Below are 15,469 nucleotides of genomic sequence, written 5' to 3'. Positions count from 1 at the left end.
AACTACGTTTTCTAAACAGCTATCTTATTCTTTTGAGGATGAGGCATCAAAATGGCCTCCCTCCATGGATTTTTTTTCAGGAGGGCAAAGTTTTTTCTTAAGAAACACTGATAAAAAATAAATAAAAAAATAAAAGAAACACTGATAAGGGAATTTATATGTAGTAAATGCTTATTGTAGAAAGTTAGAAAACACCCCAAAATATGGAGAAAATACACCTTGCACACAACTCTCCTTCAGATATAACCTCTTGTCTTTTCTATCTGGATACATTTGGAAATGTAATTTACACACATTTATTACACTTATTTTAACATAAGCTAATCCACTGAGTTATAAAATATATCATAAGCATCATCTGAGATGTCAATTTCTGTTTCCTATTATTTTATCAATTTACTTGGCAATTCTCATATTGGTGGGTGTTTTGATCATTTTCTTTTTTGAGATTTAAATAACGTTGCTGTGAGTAGCTATGACAACAGGGTGATAAGAAAGATTATCTAACCATACCATTGACAGAATTGAATATTAAAACTCTCCCTTCTTTCCTCCCTCCCTCCCTCCCTCCTTCCCTTCCTTCCTTTCTTCCTTCCTTCTATTGCTAGTTTAGGAAGATAGTACTTTATTTTACTTTACATTTATTGAGCTATTATGACACTGGATCATTTGGTAAGTGTTTAATGATGTGCATTTGGTGTTTGTGTTGTACAGTTGTTTCTACAACAAAAATTTAAGACAAATATTGGGAGAGGAATATGTCATACATGCCCCTGACAATTTTTTTTTTTTTTAGTGTTTATGCTCAGCGATTTCTTTTTTCCACTTTTAATGAGATATAATTGACATATACCATTGTATTATTTTCCTGACAAAAATGTTAAGTGTATAAAGAATAGGTAGTTAAACCTAAGCCTCCACTCCAGCTCCCCAGTTTCCTTCCCGAAGTAACAACTGCTGTGCCATTTCCTATACAACCTTCCAAAAATATGAAACGCAATAGAGCATACATCTAAAGATACAATACACAAACACAAGCATGTATGTAGACACCATATGCAAACACAAATGTGCATGCAAAGAAAAAATCTGCAAACACAAAGACATGTAGACATACGATACACAAACGTGAGTATCCCGGCAAAGGGCATAGACGTTTGAATGAGCACCTCACACACTGTACCCCGTTTCTACACTTACACTCTCTCAGGACAGTTGTCGGGTTGATCCAGAAACCCTCCATCCATGACAAATTTTAACACCTGCTCGTTTGATAGGCCTTGGTAAGGCTGTTCCGCCAAGCTGGTAATTTCCCAAAGGACCACGCCAAAGGACCTGCCAATGACAGTCGGGGATAGTAACAAAGAAGCCGTTAAAATACACACAACGCGCACACACACACCCCTTCTTGGTTTACTAGAACCTGGTTGGCCAGTTCACTAAACAATTCATGCTGCAGCTCAGAAATGCCTATAAGATTAGTGTCCGTTGGAATGTCACAGTGGCTGTGCTAGGGTCCCCAGACATGCCATCCCTTCTTTTTCTAGATGGAGAAGCCCTGAGGAAGGCAGTTTTCAAGTGACCCCTCTCACGCTGGTCATACTAGCAGAGCAACCTGGAATCCAAGTGCAGTGTTCTGTCCACCAACCCACACATGACTCACCACATGTCCGAAGAAGTGGTAAAGACCCCGTCCTTCAGCGATTCAGGTGCCATCCACCGCACGGGGAGCAGACCCTTTCCTCCTTTCCGGTAGTAATCCGTTTCGTAGATGTCTCTGGTCATTCCAAAGTCTGACAACAAACAGTAGTTCACATGCTCTTAGCCTTCAGCCTGTGGCCAGCTGTCTGCCATCTTTCCTGCCCCACCCCTGGTAGAGCCCTCAGATGAAGGCACCTGCCCCAGGTGTGAGCTCACCTGCCCCAGGTGTGTGCTCACCTGGGTCACAGCCAAATCCAGTGAGAATGGATTCTGAGGGTACTCATGAGGATGTGGAGGGAGAGGATGGGCCACCATTTAAAGGGAAAGAAAAAGAACCACCAAGTAGCAAAGAAGTGATGTTCTGACCTGGAGCTTGGGAATCTCACCCTCAGCAATGCTTCCTTCCAACCCATACCTCTCAGGCATCCCAAACTGAACTTTTCATGCTCTGCAACCAACCTACTATTTGCCACTGGATCTGGTCCCACCACCCACCCAGCTGCCCAGACAGAAACCCAGTGCTGGGTCTTCCCTTGGCCACCCCCTTTCCTCACACCCCACAGAAAAGACAGTGGCGAGTCCTGCCCCCTCGACCTCCACATCCCTCTCTAGTTTGTTCCTCTCCACAGCCCTGGATGTCCCCAGGCCCGCCACCATCTCTCACCTGCAGGACCCTCCCTCCATCCTGACCCTGACAGCCCACTGCCCAAGAGAAGCTACATAAATCGGATCGTGTCAATTCCTGCTTCACACTGGCTACATAGAATAACATCGAGATGACCCACCATGACCAACAAGGACCTTCCCAGCCTGGTTCCTGCTTCTCTCCTCAACCTCACATCTCACACTGCTCTGCTCCCCTCTACGTTCACCTTATTCACACCACATCAGCCATCCTTCCAACCTCACAGCCTCTGCACGTGCTGTAGCTTCCCCTGAGACGCCATCTCTCAGGTCAACTTCTAACCCTGCAAGTCTTGGTGAAAACGTCGCCTCCTTATGGAGAGAGAGGCCTTTCCTCCCCATCATGGAACTGAACTCTTTACTTCCTTCAGCGCTCTCTTCCCAGTCTCCATCATCTTATTTACATGTCAACTATTTTACTGTTCATCTAGAACAGCTCTGCCCAGTAGAACTTTCTGTGATGATGAACGTGGTCTATACCGCACTAATATTGTTCAAGGTTCCCAGTTCGACTGATGGACTTAATATTTTATTTTACTGAATTTATTTTATTTTATTTTACTGATTTTAAATTAATGTAAATTAGTTCACTGAATTTTAGTTATTTTATTTTACTTTACTGAATTTATATATTTATTTTACTTAATTTCGTTTTATTTTACTACGTATGGAATCTAAAAAAAAATTGTTCTGAAGAAGCTAGGGGTAGGAAAGGAATAAAGATGCAGACGTAAAGAATGGACTTGAGGACATGGGGAGGGGGAAGGGTAAGCTGGGACGAAGTGAGAAAGTGGCATGGACATATACACACTACCAAATGTAAAATAGATAGCTAGTGGGAAGCAGCCGCATAGCACAGGGAGATCAGCTCGGTGCTTTGTGACCACCTAGAGGGGTGGGATAGGGAGGGTGGGAGGGAGACTCGAGAGGGAGGAGATATGGGGATATATGTATATGTATAGCTGATTCACATTGTTATACAGCAGAAACTAACACACCATTATAAAGCAATTATGCTCCAATAAAGATGTTAACAAATTAATTTAAATTATTTTACTGAATTCAAATGAATCTAAATTAGTTTACTGAATTTAAATCATTTTATTTATTTTTACTTAATTTCATTTTATTTTACTGAATTTAAACTCATTTAAATTAGTTTACTACATTTTAATTATTTTATTTTACTGAATATATTTTATTTTACTGAATTTAAATGAGTTTAAATCAGTTTACTGAATTTATTTTATTTTACTAAATTTTATGTTATTTTACTGAATTTACATTGAAACGCAGTGGCCAGTGACTGCTGCGCTGGGTGGTGCAGATACAAATTGCAATGTGCAAATAATAACCGCAAGCTACACAAGAGCAGAAGAATCACGGCGACTCATTCAACCTCGCCCCGTAACACCTCCTGCAGCGGCCGGCACAAATACTACTTAAAGAAGTGAATGAGTGAATTAATGAACAAATGCAATTAAACTGCAGCACGAGGACTAGGTCCCCGTCCAAACCCTGCCCCTTCCCAATATTAGAAAAGACGGAAGCACTTGCTATAGACAACTCCTCCTGAAATCAGAAGGCCTGGCCCATACATTTCAAAGCAGAAAGCGAGACGCACCTCCGATTTTGACGGTAAAATCGTGGGCAACCATGCAGTTTCGAGCTGCGAGGTCCCGGTGTACAAACTTCTTGGCGTTCAGGTACGCCATCCCGTCGGCGATCTCCGCAGCCATCTGAATCATCTCTTGCAGGGTAGGGGGAGGGCGGCCGGGGTTATTCTAAAGTCGAAACATGGGGTTGTGTTCAGCGACACCAGTGCCGGAGGCCGGGAGCGGGCACCCCACCGGGTACCTGGAGGCAGCTCACCTCGGCCTCAGGCCGCAGGGAACGGAGGTAGCTCTTCAAGTCCCCATGAGCCATCAACTCCATCACCACCAGCGTCGGCTGGCCTTTGGATACCACCCCCAGGAGGCGGACCTGTGGAACAAGCATGGGGGAGGGGGCAGGGGGGCAGTTCTTGGATGAGGGTCTGCGGGAAGATGTCCACTCACCCGGGTCTCCCTGTCTGGTACCTACATCACACACAGCACCCTGCTCCTGACTGGACTGTGGAAAGCCCTGGTCTGCCTGGCTGAAACACCAAGGTCAAGGTCTTGTTGGGTTGGGGAGTGGGAGAATTCGGAACTCACAGTCTGGTGGGAGGGGGGAAGCAGACAGACCTGCCCCCACACAGCAACATGTCAAGGCAAACCCTCGTATCTCTGAACACAAAGGCCCACTTCCAGGCCTTTGCATAGCTGTTCCCACTGCCTGACCCTCTGTTCCCTCGCCTGAGCTGACTGTCCTCAGCTGAGCTGTCCACACAGCCCGGTCCCTACACTCTGAAGTCTTTGCTCAAACGTACCTTTGCCACTGCTGCATTCCCAGTCCCCCAACTCTGCCCTCCTCTCCCTGTTGCCACGGCATCATCTCCTTGTGGACAACATCATTAATCGACTGGGTTTAGACTCTGTCTCCGCCCGCGGGATTGAGAGCTCCAGGAGGACAGACATCTGCTGCATCCCAGAGAGGAGAATGGAGCTCAGTACAGAGCAGGTGCTCCTTGAATATGTGTGGGGCAAGGATGAAAGGACACAGGCTCAAGGAGAAATTAAGGGGCCATGGCGGGACCAGAAAGGCAGGGAGAGTCTGTGCTGACTTGGGGGAGCAGGGAAGGGGTGGACCACTGTGTTTAAAGGTTACGAAGGAGCCAGGAAGAGGGAAGAGATGGAAGATTCTGGAAAGCAATGATACAGCGAAAAGGGTATTGCTCTGAGTGAAGTGGGAGAGGATGGGATTTGAGAAATGAGAAGGGAAGGGCCACCTTTATTTGGACGTTCAGCAGAGTCGGGGCTGGGCAGGAGGTCCACACCCAGCATCCTCACTGCTCTATGCAACAGGAGGAAGGACAGGTATTACAGGAAGACTTTTTCTGCTCCTGGAGCCAACTCGGGACTCACCACGTGGTGGCAGGTGAAGCCCTTCATGACTGAGGCCTCGTTGAGAAATTCGATCCGCTCTCGCAGGCTGGCAGACTCGTTCACCGTCTTCACCGCCACTCGGGTCTCCGCCTCGCCCTTGACAATGTCCCTGGCGTTGCCCTCGTACACCATGCCGAAGGAGCCCTGCCCCAGTTCTCGCAGGAGCGTGATCTTCTCTCGAGGCACCTCCCACTCATCCGGCACGTACACAGAGCAGGGAAACACTACACCTCACTTATCTACACAGCACCCTTGGAGGATCCCTCAGGGGTCCCTGGCCATCTCCCACCTGAGCTCCCCCTCCCAAACGTTCACTGACTCCTGTGGTCCAGACCCTGTGCCGGGCAGTGGGCACAGAGCCAGGAACAGGACAGGCAGAGACTGGGGAAGGAGTCCAGGGTTCTGGCCAATAAATGCTGAGCTGAGCCTGCATCCCCATCCTTTCTGTCTGATTTCAGAGCCCTGTTACCAAAGGATGCTAATTCCCAACTGAGCCTGTTATTTCTGCAAAGTACCAAGGGGATGGGGGATGACCCTATCTGACAGGTGAGTGAGCTCACCCAAGACCACCCAGTGCCAGTGGATCTGCAGATGGGATGCAGCCACATAAGTGAGAACAGCAGAACCCAGGTGGCGAACCCACCAAATGGTGTTTGTTTTAAGCCACTAAGTTTGGGGTGGTTTGTTACGCAGCAAATAATCTGCAGACAAATACACATAGTCCGCATAAGAAAAGCCAAGATGTTGTCTGCCCTCCTCTGCACCTCTTATGGGCTGAATTGTGTCCTTAGCAAATTTATATGTTGACATCCTAACCCTGGTATCTCAGAATGTGACTGTATTTGGAGATGGAGTCTTTACAGAGGTGATCAAGGTAAAATGAGGTCATTAGGGTGGCCCTAATCCAGTCTGACTGGTGTCCTTGAAGAGGAGATCAGGACACAGACACACACAGAGGGGAGACCATGTGAGGACACAGGGAGAAGATGGCCGTCTACACACCAAGGAGAGAGGCCTCAGGAGAAACCAACCCTGCTGACCCCTTGATCTCAGACTTCCAGCCTCCAGGACTGTGAAGAAATCAAATTGTTCACTAAGCCACCCAGTCTGATCACAGCAGTCTGAGCAACACGATACGGTCACCAATGGCTCTTTCAAGGACATTGGATCAGACAAGCGTTCTGCACCCAAATGAACTCACAGATGCTCACTGGGGGGCCCCTCAGGGTTCTGAGCTTGGACCTTTCCCTGTGTGTATCCCTTGGCCCAGAACTTCCTGGCCTTAAAGACCCATGAGCCCCGGTTTCTAGCTTTCACTTAGTACCCCTGTGCTCTCAGCCATTGCTTCATCCCCGGAAGGAAACAGGACAGTAGGGTGGAGAGGTGGTCCTGAGGTTCAGCTTCCCCATCTCTGATACGGTTAACAATGCCATTCTCAAACGGGCAGAGGAGGCTCTGGGTTAACATTCACCCGCTCCTGCTCCTGGGCTCTGTGTATAGTCCCACTCGGAATAAACTCCTTGTCTAGCTTCTCTATTCTGATGCTTTGAGGTCTTGCTGAACCTGCCAGGACTGCCCACCCCAGGGGTGGCCAATTCCTACCGACAGTAAATGACGTGCCTGTGAGTCCGCTTTTCATATGCAGACCAACCAATCCACAGCCCACACCCCAACCCCCTCCGTGATCAGGCGCTCACACTCTGGGCCACTATCCCCCCGCCCTGATCAGCCCAGGGCCAGTTTGCAGACAACCAAGGACAGCCCCTATGCCCCAGACCCTGCTGAAACAGTTCAAACTAGCTCATCCTATGTCTCACCCTGCCTGACCTCTCCTTTCCCATGGAAAAGACAATAAGGCCTCTTGCCGACGTTTTTCCATCACTCCCTCTGCCTCCTGGCCGACCCTGGTGCTTCCCCATGTGGCCCTGCCTCCTGTTTCTCCGGACTCTGTGAGTCTAAGCTTCTTCCTCATGATAGTCACTTGCAGGTCTGCACGTCTCACCAGACTTATTTAAAACAAATCCCGGGTACCCTTAGAAACACCATCCCTGTACCCCAAGGCAGCATCCTGTCAGGCAACGGTGTTCGTGCCTTGAAAGTCGCTTTCTGAATTTGCTGCACGAAGCATTTTAGAAACTTGTAGTGCAACAGCTGCGTTCACATCTGAAGAAACAGCCACGCCTTTTCTGCAGGGGTCACTCACTGCCTTCTGGGACAATCCAGGGGAATATGGCCACTGATCCTGCCATATCAGCGTCAGCATCACACCCATGGTCAGCTGACAGCAATAGCAGATGTGTCCCTGGTACACACCCAGCCTCCCACCTTCCCCATCTTGTCCCTGCTTCTTGTCTGCCCCATCCCTGATCCCCAGTCTCTCACCTGGGCTTCTGATTCCCACCTCCGAGCCTGGATGGCCAGTTTGGTCACCACTTTCTGGCTCTGACCCTCGGCACTCTCTCTGGCACAGGATCCAAGCTCTATACCCCCACAGCTGGGGCACCAAGTTCATGGCCTCTTAGCCAAGCCCACGCATGGGTCCCAGACCAGCTAGATCAGCCCATTCCCACAAGCGCCAGACAGCAGGTGTCCGACTGCTCCCGGTAACAGAGTTTCTGCAGCAAGGGGCAGGTCCGCAGACTCAACTGAACGAAAGGACTCTTCTCAGCCCCCCAGGGTATCAACCCTTGACTGTCGCTTGACAGTGATGGCAAAGGAAACTGAACAGCGGGATTCTGGTCACCCACAAGGGAGGCGATCATACTCACCATCGCTGGCACTGAGGTACTCAGGGTTTGAAGAAGCATACAGTGGTCCCAGTGGCCCATCCGGCTGCCTGGATGAGAAAAATGGAGACGTTCCATCTTGATATCCTCACAGAACTCTGTGGGTGATTAGCGGGAGGTTACAGCCTCCCCAGTGCAAACAGCCACCCTTATTAGCGGCATGCACGTAATCCTGGATGCAGTTTGGGGTGAGGATGGGGGACCCTTATCTTTTTAGCAGAAGCCCATCAGATGGCCACTTAAGTGCATCACCACGGAACCGCTCACTCATAAGCTACAGTTTATGGTCGTCAATATAACATCTAAAAACTGCTCATCCACTGCTGCTCCGGAACCATCTCATTCCAGCTCATAAGAAACAACTGTTGAATTTTCAGGAAATTTGCAAGCCAGTTGTTAAATACAACCACCATTTAAAATTAAATTACACGGGCTAAATACATTCTGTTCAAAGCAAAGGTAATGAATATTCAAAACCAATTATCATGCTACCTCTTACTTTGACGGACTGGACACTCTTCAGCCCTTCTGTATTACCTTATTTATTTATATGATTGCCTCCATATGGCAGAAATACTACATATCTGTGATTGACTGCATATCTCTTCCCAACTCTGCGTTCAGTGACGTCATGTCTGTAGCTTGAAATTGGCCACGGTGGGAATATTCACAGCGGGTGTAAATAGGTAAATGCTACGTACCAAGACCGATTTATTGTTCTGTTGCACATCCAGGCTTGAGAAAGCGATGGCAAAAATGTCAGTAATGCGGATTAAGCTTAAATGTGTGTCATCTCTGTAGCCATGACATTGCCAATGGCACAAAAATTGAGGAAATATGCTTTCAGTATTTAAAAATTATTATCTGATTCTGCAAAAGTCATTCCTATTGTCGATGAACATATATGCCTTATTTCATTTTTATCTTGCTCTTAAATGTAAACAAAATATCAGTCAAGATTCATCTTGGAACTACAGCCGTTCTTCATTGCACTCATAGGTTGGTTATAGATACAAAGGTTCAGGGGAGAAAAAATTGACAAAAACATTTGGTGAGGATCAACTGGCTGTAGGGAATTTATGATAGCGAGTACTGTATATTGTATTATGATAATTATCTGTAAATTGCATGCTATGCATCCTTTAGATCAGTAAGATTTACAGTAAATTTATTTATTTAAAAAATATTTATTTATTTTGTTGCACTGGGTCTTAGTTGAGGCAGGCAGGCTCCTTAGTTGTGGCATGTGAACTCTTAGTTGCGGCATGCATGTGGGATCTAGTTCCCCGACCAGGGATCGAACCGGGGCCCCCTGCATTGGGAGCATGGAGTCTTAGCCACTAGTGCCACCAGGGAAGTCCCTACAGGAAATTTAGATATAACTCTATCTACATGTAGGCATACTTTTCCCCGAGAGAGCTGGTTGTTAACCATTTACCAGAACACCTCTGTGCTCACCTCTTTCTCAGGAATAGATAGATACTCCCGATCACGACACTGAAGAGAAAGACAAAGATGAGGGGCCCGATGATAATTTTTGCAATATTTGATGGCATGTCTACTGAAATAGAATAAGAAAATACAGGTTTCACATCAAAATGTGTTCACATCAGAGGTCACACCGGAAAACACATCTACATGTCCAACGGGCCACACACACTTGTCCCCCTTCTCTAGTCCCTGAACCTCTCCTGCGGTGACCCCAGACCACTGCCCATCACCAGCTTTTCTCCCTTCACCATCGAAGGCCACCTTCACGGGCACACAACCCAAGCCATCAGGCAGGTCCGCACACTCAGAAGGTTCTGCTCTCTGTTTAATGGTCTATTGTCCCTGTCTGGAAAGTCTTAATAATTTTTAAAGAAGGAGCCCTGCATTTTCACTCTGCACTGGACCCTGTAAATTAAATAGCTTATTTAAATCCCAACAGCACCTCTGGCAGATGAAAAATTCACCAGAAGTGCCCTGTGTTTGCTGGGGGTCGCGTCCCAAAAAACGAAACCGACGGAAGACATGCTATGTAGCCTTAATTCTTTTTAATTCCCACACAAGGCTGACTTGTCTATAATTACAAATGCGTCCACGTATTCAGATTCTTCCAAGCCAAGGAAGAAAGTGAGTTCTGGGAAGCCAGAGAAGGAACCTAGTCCTTCAGGTCTTTAATAATAGTAGTTTACTGAACACTTAGGAACACTCCAGGCACTGTTTGAAGTGCTTTGCCTGGGAGATCTTAATTAATCATCCCATAAGCTAAAGTGGGAGGTGCTATGATCAATGCCAGTTAACAGATTGGGAAACAGAGGCTCAGAGAGGTGAAGGGTCATGCCCAAGTCCAAGAGCTGATCCACAGTGGAGCAGGGATTTGAACTCGGGCCATCTGAGCAAGTTCTTGACCACCGTTCCATGGTGCCTTTGGTGGCCATCTCTATCCAGAGACATCTCATCCTCCTGGACCTCCCTGAATTGACAGCAAACTTCCTCCTTCCACCTCTGGTGGCTCCTGGCATGGAGAAAGCCTCCCTAAATATTTGCTGATTGAATGGGACATGAAAAATGGAAACCGTCTGGTCACGTGCCGTGGTCGGCAATGTCTCTCTTCCCCATCTTTTGGCAGGGGAAGCTGGAGGCTACCGGTTGCTCAGAACCCAACACATCTCACTGTAGAATCTGAGATCCATGCTGCCTTCTCCACCCCGTCTCTGTGTCCCAGATCCCACAGTCCTCAGATTCCAGTGGCCACCAGAACTAGGGTGTGGGAAGGGAAGCACCCAGAGCGCAAAATTGGAGAGGAACTCGTGCGCTTGGCCGCGCCAGGGCAGAGTCAGCCCCTGAGGGTGAGTGCCTCTTTAAATTTTGCACCCTAGGTGCCTTGCTCGCCTCCCTGTTATTTAAGAAAGAATTTTTTAAAGTAATCTAATGTGTCGAACATTTAATTCCCCAGCTGTTTTGCTATTGTTAGTAAGCAGTGCTGGATTTCCTTGAACATTTATCTTTTCTGGACATCTCTGGTCATTTCCTTAGGATGAATGTCTAGAGCCAGCACTGCTGGTTGAAATAGTAAAAGCCTTTGTAAGCTTTTTTGATACATACTATTAAAGGACTACATTTTAGGACTTGCCTACCATGAAACAGAATGTCCGTGTGTCTGCACTCTTGGACAACACTAAGTACATACTTAAAAAACAGAAACAAACAAAAACCTTGCAAATTTGATAAGTTAACAATTCTATCTCCCTTTGACTTGCTTTTCTTTCTTTTGGTGTGGTTTTGAGTGAGGCTGGACCTTTTCTTCCTTACGTATTCTATTTTTTCTATTTCTTTTTAAATAGGCTATTTATATCCTTTGCTTATTTTGCGTGAGGACATATATCTTTAACTCATAGGAGACATATATACGTACTCATTTTGTATGAAAGATATTAACTCTTTGTCGATGATGTTACAAATGTTTTTCCCACTTTGATATTTTCCTTTCAATTTTATTCATGGTGTCCCTCCAAATCCTTGAAAAATCCTGAGTCTTAGGAGTGTCTTTGTTTTTGATGATCCCCTTGGAACATACCTGAGTTTATGCTAAGACATGAGATGGTTCGGGATGGGGGCTGGTCACCAGAAAACCAAGTGTGTGATTAGAGGGGTGGGGTGGCCTCCAGACAGGGGGAGGGGCTGGAGGTGGAGTTCAATCATGTGGGCAGTGCTTCAACCAATCACATCTGCGTAGTGAAACACCAATAAAAACTCAGTTCACCAGAGCTCAGAGGAGCTTCCTGGCTGGCGTACACATCAGTATACCAGGAGGTGATGTGATGTGTCCTGATTCCATGGGGAGAAGACACAGGAGCCGCGTCCAGGACCCTCCTAGCCTCCACCCTATGTGTCTCTTCATTTGGGCGGTCCTGAATTACATCCTTTGTAATAAAGCTGTCATTGTCATATAGCATTTTCCTGAGTTCTGTGAGCCATTCTAGCAAATGATCAAATCTGATGGGGCTGTGATCACATCCAAATTTGTAGCCAGTCAGTCAGAAGTGCAGGTGGCCTGGAGAACCCCCAAAACTTGCATCTGCCATCGAGGTGAGGGCAGTCTTGGTGGGAACAATGCTCTTTTTAATTTGTAGCGTCTGTGCTAACTCCAGTGGAAAGCATCAGAATCGTAGTGCTATATGTCCGGTTGGTGTCAGAACACTGACACCACCCAAGTTCCCACTCCTCCTGGTCTAGAATCTCCCTTCCTTCCAAGTGTCTGGGTTCCTACCACATGTCGGGCTGAACATCTTCCCCCCCAACTCATACATTCTTCCAGTTTCCGCCAAGATATCACCACTGCCAGGAAGCACTCCCTAACCAGCTCAGCTCTCCCCACCTGTCCTCACCCTACTGTCCACAGTGTATCCAGCTCACCCCATGGCAGCACTTCCTGCCTCCAGGCCAAGAGCACACCCAAGGCCGAGCAGATGAGCGCCCACATCCTCCCTTGGAGGGCATGGCCTATCTAAAAATAAAGATGAAGACACCAGTAACCGGAGCTAATGTGTTTATCGGATATGCCCTGTGCCAGCCACTTGACATTCGTGATGTCATTGAAACGTCCCTTCACCTCCAGGGGTGGTCCTAGTATTATATCCATGATCAGATGGGGAAGTGCAGGCTCAGAGAGGGCATGCCTCTTGCCCTGGTCACACAGCAGCAGCCGTTGGACCCAGGAGTCAAGACAGAGCCAGAACCCACAACCTCCATGCTTCCCCAACCATCCTTTGAAATGGGATGTTTGAATGGGATATTTGAATGGGATATTATATCCATGATCAGGTGGAGAAGTGCAGGCTCAGAGAGGGCATGCTCTTGCCCTGGTCACACAGCAGCAGCCGTTGGACCCAGGAGTCAAGACAGAGCTAGTACCCACAGCCTCCATGCTTCCCCAACCATCCTTTGAAATGTTCTGCTGTGTTTAGCACCAAGCACAGACCCTACCAGTCGAAGTGGCCGTGCAGACTTACAATAGTCTGTGACGTAGAAATAGGTGGCTTCCGTCCAGGAGCCATTGCCTGCCAGGGAGGTGGCCCGAACTCGCACACTGTAATTCCCGGGTGGCAGACCACGCAGCCTGCAGCCCCGCTCCAGAGCAAAATGCCTGCGGGAGACGCAGAGGTGCAGCTCCTAGAAAACAAGGATTCCACTCAGAAATGACACGGACGGAGTTAGGCACAAACGCTGCAACGGGCAAGCGACTTTGAGACTCGAGGAATTACAGAACCTTAGCTCTATGGATAAGGCACAGACAGACAGGTTATCATTGATACACGATAACAGCCAATCTTCCTAAACCACAGCCAAGCCTGTGGCTCAGATCACGTCATTTAATTCTTATAACCACCTCATGCTTAGCCTCATGTTAGAAACAGGAAAACTGAGGCTTGGGGTGGAGGTCTGGCAAACGTTTGCTGTAAAGGGCCAGAGAGTAAATATTTTTGGCTTCAAGGGGGCCAGACGGTCACTGTCACCGACTCAACCCGGCCATCATAGCTGAAAAGCAGGCAGAGATGGATCCTGAATCCTGAATCTATAACATCCGTAAACAACTGGACGTGGCTGTGTGCCCACAAGACACGGTGGACGCTGAAAGCTGAACTGCATAGAAATGTACACACGTCAAGAGATGCTATTCTCCTTCGGATTCTTTTCAACCATTTGAAGATGTGGAAGTGATTCTTAGCTCACGAGCTGCACAAAAACAGGTTTTACATAAATAGCTTGCCCTCCCCTGATTGGGGAGCTGAAATGATTTGTCCCAGATCTCATAGCTGGTAAGTGGCAGGGAAGCCCTTGAACCCAGAACCGTCTGGCTCCAAACCTCTCCTTGAAACCACCATGGGGCATTTTCACCAGGACTCCAGAAGGTAAGGAAAAAAGGGACCCAGATCACCTAAATCACCTAAGAACCAACCGGTTACATGGGCTTAATGTCTTAAGGACAAATTTTAAAACACCTTCCTTGCCTTTTGATTTATTTTACCACCATTAAAAGAGTTGGGATCTACTTAAATGTCTGGCAAGAAGAGAGGAGATAAGTAAAGCATACATGCCCCAGCAATAAACATGTAAAAAGAAAGAAACCCAGAGCTTATTAGGAAAGGCGTGAGGCTTACTGGGAAATAGGACCACGAAACCTGCAAACGTCGGCCAAATTTTGAAAACTTTCCAAAACAGCTCCAGGCTAATAGTGCATGCAGAGAACTGGACTGGAAAATTTCAGGAAGGAGTGGAGACAGAGAGAGAAACATAAAAACTCCCGTGCTTATCATGTGACAATAACAGCAAGAAAACAGATCGGGCTGGCGGCAGGGGTGGGGAAGTCTAGTCCAAAGGTTCTTCCAAGTAAAATGAGTCACCAAGTGGAAAGGGACAAATAAGCAAATATAGAAACGAAAGGTAGCTGCTATCCGGGATAAAGGGGAAATACATCCTATAGGGCTGGCCATGTACCTCGAGGGGTGGGCATGGAGAAGGGAGCATGTTGGAAGGAACTAGAGGCAGCTCTCTCCATAGACACCAAAAAAGCAAAACAAAAAAGAAGCAAATCTGATGAAGAGTGACGAAGCCAATTATAGAAGTTTGTGCAAACAAGAGAAAAAAAAAAAACAGCTAAAACTGCAAAAACGTACTGAAGCAAAGGATATAAGTGCACAAAAACTGAAAACCGATGCTCTTTCCAGGATGGGGGTGTTCCCTGGTACCAGGATCCCCCAAGGTGGGAAGGGAAGTGGTGAGGGGAAAAATGACTCTAATGCAAGGTTCAAGGAGGGGCAGAATCAAAAACAATGCAGCTAGAGGTGATTTTGGCTGTTAAACTAGCAAATAAGGGGGGGAAATGACCTCCCACCAAATGCTGGAGAGAATTTTGTAAAACTAGCAAAATCATATCCCAACAGCACAAACGGTATAAAAATAGGTTTTTTATATTACTTTTTACTTTACCAAAGCGATGCTAGACAATTATGGAAAATGGAGATAATCGCCCAGTTTTGCTTATAAGTTTTTTTTTTTCTTTTAACGTATTGTAACCTCTCACTCCTAATTTTCCCTCTATCCCCCTGTTCGCCTAAAGAGCAAATAGGGCTCGTCTGTCTAGGATCAGGGTCCATGCAGGTCCCAGGGCTATGCAGGGCAGAGGTTATGGTGGAGATTGGTGGTGAGAATTCCTACTGGCAACACCTGGGCTCCAGGAACGAGAGAGGCAGGCCAGTGAAGGCGGCTGCGAGAAGTTAGGGTTGG

At 47.2% G+C, this 15,469-nt stretch overlaps 1 protein-coding gene across 6 annotated transcripts in view; it reads right to left on the bottom strand.

Annotated features, from left to right (window-relative positions):
* Positions 1-15,469, bottom strand: part of INSR (insulin receptor) — a 129,884-nt gene that overhangs the window by 6,363 nt on the left and 108,052 nt on the right. For 4 of the 6 annotated variants that reach the window (XM_060145384.1, XM_060145386.1, XM_060145390.1 and 1 more), the window contains 8 exons: positions 13,195-13,354; positions 9,656-9,758; positions 8,180-8,247; positions 5,391-5,635; positions 4,258-4,368; positions 4,010-4,169; positions 1,664-1,793; positions 1,201-1,335 (listed from right to left, as the gene is read on the bottom strand). In XM_060145384.1, the coding sequence (XP_060001367.1) occupies positions 1,201-1,335; positions 1,664-1,793; positions 4,010-4,169; positions 4,258-4,368; positions 5,391-5,635; positions 8,180-8,247; positions 9,656-9,758; positions 13,195-13,354 (1,112 nt within the window). The remainder of the gene's footprint in view (positions 1-1,200; positions 1,336-1,663; positions 1,794-4,009; positions 4,170-4,257; positions 4,369-5,390; positions 5,636-8,179; positions 8,248-9,655; positions 9,759-13,194; positions 13,355-15,469) is intronic. The other 2 variants (XM_060145385.1, XM_060145387.1) reach the window with 1 other exon arrangement.

The sequence above is a fragment of the Lagenorhynchus albirostris genome, chromosome 3, assembly GCF_949774975.1.
Source record: "Lagenorhynchus albirostris chromosome 3, mLagAlb1.1, whole genome shotgun sequence".
Classification (NCBI taxonomy): Eukaryota; Metazoa; Chordata; class Mammalia; order Artiodactyla; family Delphinidae; genus Lagenorhynchus; species Lagenorhynchus albirostris.
This window is presented reverse-complemented; position numbering and strand designations above follow the sequence as displayed.